This window comes from Dipodomys merriami, unplaced genomic scaffold, assembly GCF_024711535.1.
Source record: "Dipodomys merriami isolate MVZ:Mamm:240054 unplaced genomic scaffold, mDipMer1.0.p SCAF_11, whole genome shotgun sequence".
Classification (NCBI taxonomy): Eukaryota; Metazoa; Chordata; class Mammalia; order Rodentia; family Heteromyidae; genus Dipodomys; species Dipodomys merriami.
Window position 1 is genome coordinate 18326182 of NW_027202382.1, and position 16779 is coordinate 18342960.

The 16779-nt window shown below is 47.6% G+C and overlaps 1 protein-coding gene across 1 annotated transcript in view; it reads right to left on the minus strand.

The window, feature by feature from the left end:
- The window catches only part of Gabbr2 (gamma-aminobutyric acid type B receptor subunit 2), a 336688-nt gene that overhangs the window by 122688 nt on the left and 197221 nt on the right, over positions 1 to 16779 (minus strand). The window contains exons 5-6 of the mRNA XM_070010539.1: positions 12266 to 12331; positions 9164 to 9364 (exon numbers count right to left, since the gene is read on the minus strand). Coding sequence (XP_069866640.1) covers positions 9164 to 9364; positions 12266 to 12331 — 267 coding nt within the window. The remainder of the gene's footprint in view (positions 1 to 9163; positions 9365 to 12265; positions 12332 to 16779) is intronic.

Genomic DNA, 16779 nt, shown 5'->3' on the forward strand with positions numbered 1-16779 from the left:
CAATCCCCCCCCCTTTTTTGAGGCAAATTCTCATTATGGAGTCAAGATTGGCCTGGAAATCATGATCTTACTATTTCAGTCTGTTGCATGCTTTTATTACAGGCATATGCCACCATGCCTAGTTTTCAGATGATATTTCTAGACAGTTCTCCAACCAGAATGTGGTTCTGGATCATCCTTCAAGGCTTTTATTTAAAGTAGGAGATCTGGACCTGAGGTGGACACTCCTAGTTATAGTCTCACCAGGAGGTAACTGAGTTTGTTTGTTTGTTGGTCATGAGGCTTGAACTCAGGACCTGGGCCTGTACTTGAGCTCTTTTGCTCAAGGCTAGCACTCTACCACTTTGAACCACAGCTCCACTTCCAGTTTTCAGGTGGTTAATTGGAGATAAGAGTCTCACAGCCTTTCCTGCCTAGCTGGCTTTGAACTGCAATCCTCAGATTTCAGCCTCTTGAGTAGTTAGGATTACCAGTGTGAGCCACTAGTGCTGGGCTAAGATTTTTTTTTTATTACCTCCTAGGAACAGTGTGTGTGTGTATATGTGTGCACATGTGTGTGTATGTACACATGAGTATGTATGTATATGTGTGTGATGCTGTTTGTGTGCATGTACATATGTGTGTGTATGTATGTGGGCAGTAAGAAGACCAAGACCATATAGTTTATTTGCGTCGGCCCCTGGGCCAATTGAAGCCTCTGTCTAGTTTTTACACTACCACTTGCAGATGTACATCTTTTCTATCTTATAAAGCAGTTTTCTCCCAGAGACAGGAGTGGAAGTAGGGCTGGGAATACTGAAGTATGGCTGTTGGCCATGTTTCTGTGGAAGAGTCCTTGGACACAGGTATGGCTAAGCTGAAAAATGATTTCTTTCCTGAAGTTTTTGCAACCAGGCCCTTATTTTATTCCAGGCCCTTCACCACTGTTTCTAGCATTGTGGGACCACGAGGAAGCCCTCTCCATTATAGGTGAAGAAGGAGTAGTTGTCCCTAAAGCAGGCCTCCAATTATACAGGGCAGGCAGCATTCTCTATTTGTAAAGCTGCCACTGACTGCTTATCAGTGGCTCATCCTCCGAGGTCAAGTTTATTGTCAGGTGCTAGAAGTTTCTGAGAAGACAATGGTCTAGACAGATTGTTCCCCTTACCAACAGTTGTCCTCTGGAATAGTTTTGAACTGCAGCTGTTGGAACTTGGAATACATTTCCTACAGAAACTAGAGTGTAGTTTGCCAGGTTAGCTCACACAAGCTTGCTAATCCCACAGTGTTGTGGGACTGCTGTTCCAACAGAACCAAGCTGGGCCAGGGAGAAGCACAGAAGGAGAGAATTTGAGGAGATGCACCCTTCCCCCCATCTCCAGCATCCTACTCCCTGCTCCCCTCAAACAGGCAGCATCCTGTCTGGTACCCCTGTAGGAGGTCTGATTCCAGAGCCTGGTTTGGAGAACTGCTGGATCCTCTCAGCAGAGACGTCCAGGTGTTTGTGGCATCCCTCCTCTTCCAGCTGAGCATTCCACCCCTGAATGCCTGCTGCTCCTATGACCCTTGTTCCTTGGTGGAGACATTTATGGCCCTGTAACTCATGTTCAGCCTGTTATATCTTCCTGTGGGGCCACATGCCACATGGCTTCTCCCTTCAAAGAGCTGAGGAGAGGGATGCATTCACCCCTCCCAAGGGACAGTCTCTCCCTACTAAGCTAAATCATCTCGGCTCACATTTCCACTAGGACACTGATGAAATGGCTTATGCCAGGCAAAAGCTTCCACCAAGGACACTTAGGAAATCAGAATACAATAGAAAAGACATCAGAAAGCAACCAGGGCCGCCAGGATTGAAGAGCCGAGAAAGAGAATTGGTTTGAGATGGACATAACATTCATGCTGAGTGCTTGTTGGTTTGTTAAGCAGGGAGGTTTGTTGCAGACACAGGAAGTACTGGGCTAGGGCTTTTAGCAGTCCCTCGCTGGGAATATCATGGCTGCAGTGCAGGATCACCAAGACAGCAAGATGTGCAGAGCTAAGGATCCAGAAGACATGGAACCACAAGAGAGGAAGTCCAGCATCCTAAATGGCTCTGCCATGTTAGATATTGACAACTAAATTGAACAAAGCAAGGGGCTTAGAAACCAAGCAAAGTAAGAAGGAAACAAATAGATTGGTTAGAGCCTCAGGACTAGGAAGATAAAAATTGGATTCTAGAGCCAGTAAACACCCCAGGGTTTCCAGGAAGAACATTGAAGGACCAAAAACTAGGAATCAGAGCAAATCAGAATAGTCTGTGCCTTTAAACACCCCAACTGAACCCACATTTAAGAATGTTCTCTAGAGAAAAGTAACACCACACAGATGTTTTAATAAAAGAGAGAAGGAAGAACAAAAGAAAAAAAATAGAAAGAAAACCAGAGTTGATCCACAAGTCTTGAAGTCCTTGACATAATGAACTTTGAACACAGCTAGGTGCCCCTGTTAAAGGAAAGAGATGGAAAGCTACAGAAACTCTCCAGAGAACAGAAAGCTACAAAATGAATAAGAGAAAATAAAGTGGAAATTCTAAAGATGAAAAAATACAACTACTGAAGAATAATTCATAGGTGAGAAAGACAGTGTTCTAGGACCACCAGAAAGTAGATTAGAGAACAGGTGTTACTTAGTGGTAAATATTTAGACTGAAGGAAGCACAAGGAAGAAAACTGATAGAAAGTAGGACACAAGCACCAGATAAACATAGGGTTAGAAATGTATCACATCTAGGAAGGTGAGCAAAGGGACATTATTCTAGAATTTCCTCCAACACACATCAATCCACAGCTTCATGAGGTTCTATAAAGCTTGGTAAACCACAACCAAGACAAATGCAAAGAAGATCTCACTTGACCATAGCACATAAAACTGTTGAAGACCAAAACAGTTAAAAAATAAACAAAAACTTTGAAAGGTGCAATACGTCTGACAGCTGACTTCTTAGGAACAATGGAAGCCCAAGGACAATGGGAAAGTATTTTACAGTCACGAAAGAAGGAAATAGACAAGCTAGAGCTGCTCCTTAGCTAATAAGGGAAGAAAGCAGGGGTTGGGGAGGGGAAGGAGAAGATTGTAGTCAGGAACTCATGGTCTATAACACAAAATTAAGGAAAGTAAGGAAGGGGTGGGTCAAAGGGGAATGAGATGATGAAGGGGGTGACACTGATCAAAATGAATTGTTTTCATAAACTGCTTTGCTAAATGGTACCTCCTTTGTACAACTACTTAAATATAATAAAAATTTAAAAAAAACGTAAAGGAGAAATGAGGAAAATTTCAATCATCCAGAAACAAAGATAACTTGTATCCAGTAGACTCGCAGTGAAAAAAGGACTCAGAGGAATACTTTAGGCAGAAAGATAATGATCTTCAACAGAGCAGAAACACAGGGAGGAAAGGGAGGTAATAGAAGGGGTTCATCTGAGAGACCAGGGCCAAGATACCCAAGAAAATCTTAAAGAGGGAGAAATGAGATTAAGGATTTATACTACCAGGTATTGGTTTCATAAAATTGCTGTGATCAGGACAATGTGGTATTGGTTAAAAGACAAAGAGAAAGGAAAGATAATTGAAGGCCCACAGATTATCCACACTATAGACAGTCATTTGATCTATGACAAAGATGATACTGTAGTTAGGAATAAGGGCCCTTTCAATAAAGGGTCCTGAATCAACTGTCCATAAGGAAAACATATTATTTTGGAGCAGGTATGTAGATTCTACACTTTAGTATATAAGGTATAATTAACATTTTAAAAAGACAAGATACGGGGCTGGGAAGGTGGCTCAGTGGTAGAGCGCTTGCCTTGCATGCTCGAGGCCCTGGGTTTGATTCCTCAGCACCACATAAGCAAAAAGAAAAAAGCCGGAAGTGGCGCTATGGCTCAAGTGGTAGAGCTCTAGCCTTGAGCTGAAGAGCTGAGGGACAGCGCCCAGGCCCAGAGTTCAGGCCCCACGACCGGACCCCCCCCCCCCCAAAAAAAAGACAAGATAGGAAAATTTCTTCATGATCTTGGATGCACAAAAATCACAGCTGGGTACTACTGGTGGACCATGTATGTAATAATACTAGCTACCCACAAAGGTGAGATTGGGAGGATCACAATTCAAAGACAGCCTGAGTAGTAAAATCTGTGAGGATCCATCTCCAAAATAAGTATTAAAATGCCTGGCTAGAGGAATAGCTCAAATGATAATTGGTCAAGCAAGCAAGCTGGGTAAGCAAAAGATCTGGTACCATAAAAAATGCTTACCCAGAACAAAAATATACTTTTAATAAAAAGACTAATAAATTGGATTATGTGGGTTGGGGATGTATCTCAGTGGTACAGTACTTTCTTAGCATGCACAGGGCCCTGGGTTCAATCCCCAATAAAATAAATATAAATAAATAATAAATCCTCAATAAAATAAGAATAAATAAGTAATATCTTAAAGTAAGTTGGATTATATTAAAATTTAGAATTTCTGTTCATCAAAATATATCATGAGTCAGGTACTGGTGGCTCATGCCTGTAATCCTAGCAATTCAGGAGGCTGAGATCTGAGGATTATGATGCAAAGCCAGCTAAGGCAGAAAAGTCCACAAGACTTTTATTTCTAATTAGGCACCAAAAAGTTGTGGCTTAAGGAGTAGAGTTCTATCCTGCAGTAATAAAAGCTCAGGGACAGTGCCTAGGCCTCAATTCCAAACCCCAGGACTAACATATACACATAAAACACAAACAACAACAACAACAAAATATATTCAGAACTTCAGGTGTAGCTCAAGTAGTAGGGTACTTGAGTTTATGCCTCAGTACTGTGTATATGTACATGTACATGTATATGTATGTGTATATCTATCTATCTATCTATCTATCTATCTATCTATCTATCTATCTATCTATCTATCTATCTAAAATGAATAGATAAGCCACAGAATGGGAGAAAATGATATAGATAATTATCAAAGGCTTCATATCTAGAATATTTAAGAAGTTTCTACCTACCTTCAAGGCCATTCTTAAGTGAAAAAAGAACTGCAAATCTGTGGGGAACAAGCAGATAATCCAACAGGCCAAAGACTTGAACAGGCAACTCCAAAAAGGGTATCAAAGTGACTAACAAAGACGTGAGAAATGCCAACTTCATCAGCTATCAGGAAAACGCAAGTTAAAACAAAAATGAGATAACACCACACACCCCCTAGATTGACTAAAAATAAAACCTGATAGCACCCAATGTGGTAAGCATGTTCAGTGTCTGGGAGCCCCGCTACCGGTTGGAGGGGGTGTAACATGGTGTAACCACTTTAGAACACTGCTGGGCTGTGTCTACTAAAGCTGAGCATGTGCTCCCCCTATGACTCAGAAATCCCACCCTCGAGAATGACCCCAAGAGCAATGTTGAACACGAATTCATCACAGCACATCAAATGCCCAGAAATAAACCAAACAAAACATGGGTGAGAATTCTACCCATAAATTGAAAACTTACTAAAATGCAGAAATAGGCAAAAGTTTTGCAGTGGATGACTACATTACCAAATAGCCAGTTTTCCTCAATCAATCCACAGATTTGATAAAAATAAATGAAATAAAAATAAATTCCCACAAAAACCAGGACAGGTTTGTGCATGTGATGATGACCTGATTTAAAATGTATATGGAAATGCAAAAGGCCAAGAATAGCTGAGCCAATCTCCAAGAATTACTACAGAGGAGGACCTACTTACTAATAGTACAAAGCTAGAGAACCCAAGGTATTTTGAGGAAAGACAAAGAGCTGAAAGAGAAAATGAGGTTTGGAAATGGAACCATGTACCCACAGCCATTTGATTGGTAATGAGCTGACATCATAGCACACCATGGGGAAAGTTGAGCACTTCCATAAATGATTCTGGGTCCAACATAAAACCAGATGAGAAAGAAGAGAAGAGAAAGAAGAAGAGAAGGAATCACGATCCTTACCTCATACCACACACAAGCACACATTGTCAGGTTGAATGTTGATCTAAATGTGGAAGACCAAACACCAAAGCTTCTATAAGACAAAGGTGGAAAATACCCTCATAGCTTTGGGGGTAGATCATATGAAAGAATTTTTGTCCATTAAAACAACCTATTTATAGGACTTCAAGGTAGATGTATTTAAATTAGCTTCCCAAATCTCCTTAACCATTTCAAATAGCTTTTTAGCTATAAAAATCCTATATAAAATATTATTTTGATTAATTACCCAACTCAGAGATGACCAGGACTATAAAATGACTGTTTGCAACAATCCAAAGTTCACCTGTGCTCTTGTCCCATCATGCTCTGGGGTGAGAGTGTTGTGGCAAACAAGCAGATTGATGAAACTATGGCCCAGACAGAAGTTGGGATCTATGAAATTTGGATTGGAGTAATTGCCCTGGAAGACTTTAAAGTCTTCACTGAAGTTGACGATGCTGTAAGAAGCAGCAGGATGGATCAGAGCCCCTCCTACAAGACAAAGACTTCAAGGCTTATATAGACACCAAAAGATGTAACCTTAAGCCCACAGCAATATACCCCGCATGGCTCTGGTGAACACTCTTGGGGTCTCCCCATGGGTACAGTGGGCATGCTGTCCCAGTCTCACAGTGGATTAGGAGCAGAGAATGATCATGAAAATTTTTCTTATCAACAACTCTCTCTAAAGAAAGCACTTTGATGTATCTATATATCTGTATCTATATATAGATATAACTATATCTATAGAATCTATATAGATTACATAGATAGTATTTACATAAAGATTACAGATTATATAATATAATCTATCATCTGTCTATCATCTTGATTACTGAATTTTTTAGCATCCTTAAGTTTTGCCCTTTGTGTCCACCCAGGCTGTAGAGACTGGGGCTGCTGGGTGGGTAGGAGGGACACTACTCAAGGTCATCAGTTCAGCTAAACATGAACACAGGGGTCAATGGGTCCTATGTGGCTGGGGATGGGGGATTCTGAAGGACAGGTAGGGAAATGATTAGTGGGTCCTCTGCTTGGACAGGAACTGAGGATGGGTGGGAGGAGACATTAACTTATCTCTGGGGTGGATCTGACACTTTCTGATTCTCAGAGGTGGCAGGCCTCCCTGGGTGATTTCGGTTACCTTGTCACCATGGGGTTGCATGGGAAATGCCACCCTTTGCTTCAGAAATTGCAAGAACAAGGCTGGATCTCTTTGACGTTTGGAGTCATCTAGGTTGTTCATAACTGTAGGGTGAGTGAGCAGCCCCAAAGTGTCCCAGGTATGGGTCATTGTGGGGAGCAGCTGCCTCCTGTACACTCAGGTAAAGCAGTAGAAAACAAAAGTAGAGGACGCTGTTATAAATACTAGGCTATTTCCTCAGGAGACCTTCCTGAGGAAGGTACATTCCCAAGGCCTGTGCTCCCCTGGGCAGCTCCCTCCACTGGGGGAAAGGTGACATGCATGCTCCATTCTCTGCATTTGCAGCCCTTCTGAGTCTTGCAACCCAGGCTCCGCCCCTTTCCGGCCCCACCCCTTTCAGACCCCACCCCTCTCAGTCCCTGCCCCTCCCCTTTCAGGTCATGCCCCTTTCAGGTCATGCCCCTTCCAGGCCACGCCTCCACAGGCCACGCCCACCTCTCCACCTCACAACTTTGACCTTCCCCAGGTCTCCAGTTAACCTCTTATCCAGCTGCCTTTGGGGGTTTCTTCCTAAGTTTTTGCATTTTCCTCAAATTTCATACTAATTTCTCATACTTTTTTTTTTTAAGATTTAAAGATATCTGTGCAACCAAGTATCTTAATAAATTGCTAATTTTGACACCCTTAAAAATAACATTTACCAAAATAAAATGACTTATTTCTGCTCATTATTTAACAACTCAAAAAGTTTTTCTTTTCCACAGAGGCATTGATTTTGGTATGAAAACATTTCCTTAGGCATTTTCTAACCAGGTGCCAACATGATCTAAGGACTTGTTTACAAAATCCATCCTAATGATTTGCTACCTTTTGACAAATCCATAAATCATTGCTGTAGACGTTGGCTCTGATTGAGATTAAATAATGAATAAAATTATATATATATATATATATATATATATATATATATACACACACACACACACTTTATTATGATGCTCTTTTTTTTCTTCCTTTAAATGGAATGGGATCTGTAAGAGCCCTGGGTTGGGTGGAAGAACCATGTGTGGGGGCCCTGGGACCTGGCTCAGTCAGGGCAAACATAAGTACAGCTATTCTCACGTGGGCCACTACCCCTCAATCTAGATTCTCCCCCCCCCCCCCGCCCCCCGCCCTGGTCCAGACAGGGACGTTAGAAATACTGTCACAGGCACCCTCGACCTTGAACAGTCCTGGGACTCCCAGGGGCAGTGGGTAGAAGACATCGGTTCCCCCATCTGTGGTCTCACCCTCAGCTGTGCCAGCACCCTGCACAATCTGCTGTCAGCCCCACTGACTGAGGGAAGCAGCAGGATGGAGGGCTCAGATCAAGCTTATCCAGCTGGGGTCCCTCACTCCAGCCCAGGACAGAGCAATGAGACATGAATGAGACCACATTCCAGGTCATGGGAGTGTAGAACAGAGCCCTGACCAAGCTTTGACAGCCCTGTAGTTGGTGTTGCAAAAGCCAAGCCCATGCTGGTGGCTCACACCTGTAAGCCTAGCCACTCAGGAGGCTGAGATCTGAGAATCATGGTTCGAAGCCAGCTCAGGCAGGAAAAGTCTATGAGAATCTTATCACCAATTAGCCAGCAAAAAGCTAGAATCAGAGCTGTGGCCCAAGTGGTAGATCATCAGCCTCGAGCAAAAATGCCAAATGAGAGTGTAAGGCCTTGATGTCAAGACTCAGCACCAAAACAACAACAAAGCAAGCCAGGTCCCCGCCTCTCAGCCAACCACAGTGTGGTTCAGCTATGACGCATCCGTACCTCAGTACCTCACTGCTCCCTTGGAGGCATGTACAGCTATTTCCCTTTTACACGTGTCAAGGCTCAGAGAGGCCAAGTCATTGACTCAATGTCACAGCGCCATCCAGAACATTAACCACGTACCTTTGGCTAACATGATCAGCCAGGATGAATCGGGATTGGGGGACAGGGGGGAGAGGGGAGGGTTGAGGCTATGAAAGACAAACGGAGGCACTGACCTTCCCCGAGATGGTCTTGTTCTGCTTGGAGCTGAGGGGCTCAAAGTCCACACCGATGTATCCCTCCATGGCAGCCAGCATGTTCTTGTGCAGACAGCGGGATGAGTTGGCCTCTATGTGCACCTGCTCCCACCAGGCGGGCTCATACCAGCCCGGGATGATCCACTGGTACTTGCTACCGTACATACTCTCCTCGAAGGCCTGAACGAGACACAGGCCGGGAAGGCAGTGGTGAGATGTTGGCTCTTTGAGAGGCCTGGGAAGAATCAGGCTTCCTTCTTTCCAGACTCCATTCCCTTTCCTAATCACCTACTCTGTCTCCACCCTGTCATCCTGTCAAGGATCTGAGATAGTTTATAGACAACATGCATCACAAAGTAATAAGCACGGAATGAAACTGAAAACAGAAAGGCTTGGGAGCATAAAAATACGATGTTTTCAGGAGTTGAGGAGAACCATCTATAGACAAACAGATAAAAGATTCCACTCAAAATTAATCTACATATTTCATGGTGAGCTTACTGGTGATATAAGAGAAAAGGGGAAAAAGCTGATTTACATTGTTCTCACCATTAATAAAGAGAAAATATAATAGGTCTTTGGGGAAATAAAGTAGGATATTTTTTTGTCTTTGGTCCTAAAAATGTGCCTCTTATGATGGCTACTAAGTGGCCAGCACGGTACTTTTCAAATAGCCAGGACTGTTAATTGTTAAGTGGGAAGTTCCTATAAGATTCTACTTGGTAAACTGAGACGTCTCTACATTTTTGCATGTGTTAATCTGGGCATGCCATGTATAAGTTCAGATCTTGCCCCAAGGCCCCTTCCATTTGTACATCCTGCCTGCAGCTGCCCTCCATGTCCACCTACGATGGGCAAGGAAGGCAAGTTATGTAAGAGTCCAGGGCCCATGCTGGAATGCTCAAGGGCTGTCTGGACACCCAAGCAGGTGTCCGTCCAGGGCTCTGAGGCAAGGACCACTAGGTGAGGAGGAGGCGGAGCAGAAGCTTGGGTCAACTGACTAGTACCCTGGTCTACCACCCTCCCTGGGGGCCAGCCCCTTACAGGGAACTTTCCGGAACACAGCTTTGCCCATGGAATGACTAAATGAGGTCTCCACCTGCAGCAGCTAGGCCTCATGGCCAATCAACATAAACACCCCTTCACTTTATCCAAGGGAGCAAGCAGGCAAGGAATTATTGCTTCTGTTTTAGAGATGAGGCATCTAGGAGCTGGAGATGTTGAGCGGCTGGCCTGAGGACACACAGCTGGCACTGTTTAAGCCCCGAACTGAGCTCGGAAGGCTGGGGATTTAGACTAGAGCAGCTAAGGTGGAGGAGACACAGACGGTGACAAGCCATGCTGCTCTGCAGCTCAAGTGTACATTTTGCCCTGGGTTATAAATAAGCCTGCGCTGGCTGGTATCTGCGCTCCCACCGGGTGTCCGCTCAGATCTGGGGAGCCCAGCATGGTACGGCAAAGCTGGGCGGTGGTGTTTGGCTGGCAAAGCCACCGCAGTCTCCATCTGGTCTGTGCCACAACGCGGCAGGGGCAGGAATGCTCAAAGGGATCTGCTCTGATAGCCCCCCATCGTCACCTGCTCCTCCATCCAGGGTAGAGAGGGTGGTGGAACCCCCCATGGGACCTTCAGCAGAGACCCCCCCAGGTGGCCTCAAGCAGTGGTTCTCCCCGCCCGGGGGTCCCACATATGGCCTGGACACCCAGCCTCGAGCTCTAAGCAAACCTCTCTGAAGGTTTCAGGGGTGAAAGCTCTAGGGGAAATGTCACCCTCACCCCAGGGCACCGGTGCTGTCAGGGAGAAGTGGGGGGGGTGACAGTCCAGCACTGTGGGGACACAGGCCTGGCCAGGCCTGGGGAGAAAGGCAGCCAACCCAGGGTCACAGGCCCTATTGGCTTAGGGAAATGGGCCCAGTCAGGCCCAGGGACATGGGCTTGACCAGCCTCAGGAACACAGGCATCCAGGCCTAGGGACACAGACCCAATCAGGCCCAGGGACACAGGAGGCCCAGGTTCTTTGCTCCCTGATTCTGCCATCCAATATATCTCAGAACTTCCGCCGTCCCTACAAGCCTGATGTTTACAACCTCATTCAACTTCCTGACCCCAAGGTACAAGAGAAAAGAGATCTGTGGCCGACCAATCTCTCACAATGTCACCCAGCATGGCCTTAGTCAAGGAGGGGAAGATTGGCAGGTGGACAATGACTTGGGTGCCCAGGCTCTCATTCTGTGGGCTTTACTCCTGTCCTGGGGAGTAGCAGGGAACCAGGGGCATCCAAGTGGAAACAGAGTTAACCAAGTTAGAAGCCCATAGGGAGAAAAAGTTCATTGTTTTGATGGGGTTAGGAGTCAGGTGAATAGGGCCTGGGGCCCAGCCTGCCATGGGCTGGCAATAGGGGTGAAGGGTGGAAGCCTCTACTTCCCCACGTGGAAAATGGGAGGATCACAGCTTCCTCACTCCTACTATTACTGGAATGGTCAAAGGAGAAAAGGTGCTTTTTGTGGTGGGCGTGGTAGTGTACTCTTGTAATTTCAGCAGTTGGGAGGTAAAGTTGGAAGGAAAGAGAGGTCAGGCCAGCTTGGGCTACCTACACAACCAGACCTTGTCTCAAAACCTAAACAAAAAAGACCTTTATGACTTGTCACACGGGGTGTATACTTTGTAGCCAGCTTTACAGGACTCAGGATGAGAGCATGAAGAGTTTTCACTTGTCCTACACTTCTGGCCTGCAAGCAGGCAGGACCTGGGTGGCCCTGGGGTCTAAGTGTTTCCCTCCCTTGGCCAGTGCCCACAGTGAGCTCTGATGAGCATCTGACTGAGCGGCCTGGGAGGTGGGGGACAGTTAAGGGGCTGGGGCAGGTGGGAACAGGTGATTCAGAGTCTCTGTGACTGCCCAGCCCTGCCCTGAAGGCTCTTGGATAGGGGACAGAGCACTGAGCATGGAGCTTCTGCTCCAGGGAGTCCAGACTGCAGCCTGCAACCCCTCACGACTGGCCGCAGTGACCAGGCAAAGTGCAGTGACCTGGTGGGAGAGGCTTGGTGATCCTAGATGCCAGAGACAGACAGACCCGCACTACTTACACAGCAGAACACCTTGGCTGCCATGTGCTGGTCGAACTGGCCCAGGATGATCCGGACATCATTCCCCTGGGGATAAAAAGGCAACAGAGGTGAAGGGAAGCGGTGACAGGTATCCCTGAGGGTTGGACACAGAACAGGCCCTCCTACCCAGGCTACTGGGGGACCTCTACTCATATGGAGCCCTTCTTCAATCTTCTTACTCACCTTACCTGTGGGGAAACTGAGGCTGGAGGGGAGGAAAGGCCCTTTTGAGGTCCCCTGGGGAGCTGGTGGCAGGGACAAGACCCAAGTCAGCCATATTCTCCTCCCCCCTCCCCCCCCCCCCCCGTTCTAGAATTTTCTACCTCCTTGACAGTAGATCTCTGTCAGGTATATGAAAACCTCAGCACCACCAACAGACCCAGGTGGCCTCAGGTAGCTTCCCCCACTCCCCCCACTCCCTGGCACCCCCTTCAGTTTTCTCTGAGATAATCTGGGAGGATTGCCTGAGATAATCCCCTTGAAGCACAAGACACAGTGCCTGGCAGGTAGGGAAGTGCTTCTAAGTGCCAGCTACCTTACGGTTCAGGAAGTATTTTGCCATTCTCCCCATTCCCCTGACCTATCTTGACTTTGAAGGAAAACTTACATCTACCAACTCAAGAAGCAGATCGCTTCCGTAAGCTCAGTGTGGCTCACAGGTGCAAGCTGTACAATGACCCCTGGAACTCAGCCATTCAACAAAGATTTACCAAGCGTCTGGCTGAGCTTGCCTCTGGGCTCTTGGTCATGCTCGAGGATGGGGACACAGCCTGGACCCCACCCTGCAGACAGCACCAGGCCTGGAGGATGTGCTGAGCATCCAGGAGGCCAGCTGGGCCCTGTCCAGCACCATCTCCCCAGCGATGGCCTCCTGGGTGGCCCAGCCTGATAGGAGCTGTGGCCTCACTGTGGGTCCTCATCCCCTCCACAGGCCTGCGGGCCTCTGACGCATGGAAAAGAGGAGCCAGCCCTTATGGATCAGTTTTTAGCATCGTTCAAAATTGGAAAGTGCTGACTAGGGGGGCCATTTTCCTCATCGTGTGCTTTAGCAAAATAAAGAGGGCCTGCCTGCTAAAATCATCCTTCGTTTGCAAGCAAGAATGGAAAGTAGAGAAGGGGGAGCATGCTTGCTCTGAAAAGACTTGAAAGGATCTTTCGCAGAGCAGTTGACGGAAGACGAGCTTTTGTCACCGCCACGACTGCAGTGCTATAAAAAGTCCAAGCTGCTTCCGTTCATGGACAGACTCCCAGGCGCATACTCCTGGGCCGTCCTCCTTATGGCTTCAATTGTAGCATACTGCTTCCTACTAACAGCATCCATCCATCCATCCATCCATCCATCCATCCATCCATCCATCCATCCATCCATCCATTAATTCATCCATCCATACTTCCATCTGTCCATCCACTCATCCACTCATCCATTTATTTATGGTGCATCTACTCTCTGATGCAACAGGGATAATGAGTTGTGGGTTCTAAGCCCATTTCCAGCTGCACACCCTGGGTCTTATGTCCTGGAGCCCCCATTTTTGTGGCCGCGTATGGTGTGGGGAGCAGGAGGGCTTGAACTCAGGGTCTGGACACTGCCTCTGAGCTTTTGTTCTCAAGGCTAGTGTTCTACCACTTGTGCCACTTTGCCAGTTCACTGGAGCTAAGCGTCTCAGCAACTGACACTGCCCTGGGCTGGCTTTGAACCACGGTCCTCAGAGCTCCTGATTGGCAGGATTGCAGGAGTGAGCCACCAGTGCCCGACTGAACCCCCATTCTCCATCTCTGGTGTGGAGCTGACCCTTGCTGTCTTGCTGGGTAGTGCAGGACTCATGCTATCAAAAGCCCGTTGCTGGATTCAGGCTGCCCCGTCCCTTCCCCCCTCATGGGAGCTCTTCCTCAATGAGTTCATCTTCTGCCTCTCTCCAACTGCCCATTCTGTTCTCACCTCTTTGCTCTGCTGCTCACCCCGGTCAACCCCATCACCACCTACGCATGCCCTGTGTATGCTGTGGACACTTGGGTGCAGCCTCATCTCCTGCCATCCATAGGACACCTCATGTGTCCTGCCAGCAGCATGTCCCCAGCGGAAGCCACCATCTCCCCCCCCCATTCTCCCCCCCTTCATCTCTGGGAATGGCTCTCATTCTAGAATTAGTAGCATGGGAACCATCTTGCACTCACGGTCCCCCTTCTCCTCCCCCATCCAAACTCTAACAGGAACCTGCTGTTTTTTTCTGCTCACCAGCTCCAGAATCAGCCAGTCTCTGTAGCCTGCCAACCTTGTTCTAATTACCTCCCTCCTTCCATGGGGATCAGAGGATCTCTACCCTCCAACCTATCCTACCCACCCCATACCTGGCCTCCACAGACTGGACAATGGGGTCCCATCAAGATTCAGATCTGAATTCCTTATAACATTCTAGATTCTTTACCCACTGACTTTGGCTTACTTCTCTGGCACATCTTACCACCTCTCCATGGTAGTAGGAGTCAGGAGGCTGAGATCTGAGGTTACAGTTCAAACCTAGACCAGCCAAGAAAGTCCATGAGACTCTTATCTCCAATGAACTTCTAGCAAAAAGCTGAAAGTAGAGCTGTGGGTCAAGCAAGAGAGCACAGAGTTTAGAAAAAAAGCTAAGAGAAAGTGTCTTGAGAGTTTGAGCCCAAGGAAGGAGGAAGGAAGGAAGGAAGGAAGGAAGGAAGGAAGGAAGGAAGGAAGGAAGGAAGGAAGGAAGGAAGGAAGGAAGGAAGAGGGGAGGGGGAGGGAAGGAAGGAGGGAGGGAGGTGGGAGAGAGATAGGGAGAGAAAGAGAGGAAGGAGGAAAGAGGAAAGAGGAAGGAGGAAGGAGGAAGGAAGGAAGGAAGGAAGGAAGGAAGGAAGGAAGGAAGGAAGGAAGGAAGGAAGGAAGGAAGGAAGGAAGGAAGGAAGGAAGGAAACTATCATTTTTCCAACTTCACCCATTTGTTCCCCTCCTTTCTGGAAACTGTCCATTCGGAATTCCCTTCAACCTCCCTTCTGCCCCTCTGACTCAGCTCCAAACCCTGCACCTCAAGCTATTGCTCTGGCCCACTGAACTCAGCAGCCATTTTCCCCTGTGGCCTTGGTGCCCTGTGTGGCTTGCCCTGCACCATGGCACAAGTGCACTTACCTACCTGTCTTCCCTCCTAATCCCTTCTGGTCTCCACCCCCTCCCCCCAGGCCTGGAGCAGGGCACCTTGTCCTTCGTGATCAGCACCCACTGAGTGCCCCCTCGCTATGGAAGGCTGCTGCGGGCAGCATCAGACACCATACCTGGCTCTCAGCAGCTAGCAGGTGCTCTTGCTGTACTGATGGGTCACCTGCTAGTCCTAGGACCAGTGCCAATCCCCATGCCCATTTCTCAAATGGACCACGGGACACACATCTTCATGGCTAATCACCTGACCACCTGCTGACAGATAAATAACCAGCTCTGCCTCCTATGGACCATTCGTGTCTCTGTTGCCATGACGACTCTACTGAAAGACCACCTGGTTCTGTGCTCCCAGGCTGTTAAGTTTGGATGGGGCCCCAAAGATCACGGATTTAGTTTAGTCCTTTCCCAGAGAGACCAGCAGTACCCAAGAGTGTTATAGCACCCACAGACTGACTCTCAGGGAGCCCTGGAGAAAGGTCCTGCCTGTTCCCAGATGGCAGATGGGAGGGGCAGGCCCCATGAAGCTCCTAGTGAGGGACAGCCTAGAGCCCAGGGAAAGGCAGAGGGCACAGAGGGAATGGGGCGGGGGAGGGAGGTGAGACTAGAGAGGCAGATAAAGAGTTCGGGGTGCTGCCTACATGGGGTCTGCTTATCCTGGGACCTATGAAAAGCATGGGCCTTCCTTCCTTCCTTTCCTGCGTTCCTTTTTTTTGTGTGTTGTCCCTGGGCTGGAGCTCAGGGCCTGGTCCAACTACCCTTGAACATTTTTTCTCAAGGCTAGTGCTCTACCACTTGAGCCACAGTTCCACTTCCAGCTTCTTTTGGTGGTTACTGGAGATAAAGAGTCTTGGGACTTTCTTTGCCTGGGCTGGCTTCAAACCTAGATTCTCAGATCTCAGCCTCTTGAGTAGCTAGGATGGCAGACATGAGCTACCGGTGTGAGCTTATCATGGGTATTTCTGCTTCTTCGCCCTGGAGCAGCAGCTTTGGGAAGGTTCAGGGGTACTGGAAAGGATGGGGGAGCACCGAATCTTCACACACAGGTGTGTGCTCCATTGAAGTCTCCAGATCCCACTGGTCAGCGCTGCTCAGCTTGTGTCCTTTCCAAGTCCAGACAGTGCAAAGAGAAATTTAGAGTTGGCAGGGGTCCTGACTACCAAGGGCCCCTCTGCCAGGGGCAGAGCTCATCCTCACTCAACATGTGTGGGACAGTATGAGTTCTGAGGTGGGTCTAGAAGGTCCCACAAGAGGAGAGTGACCGAAGGGAAAGGTGCCCAGGGCAGTGTGTGGTGCACCTGTGTCCCGTCGTGGACAGGGCTGGCTC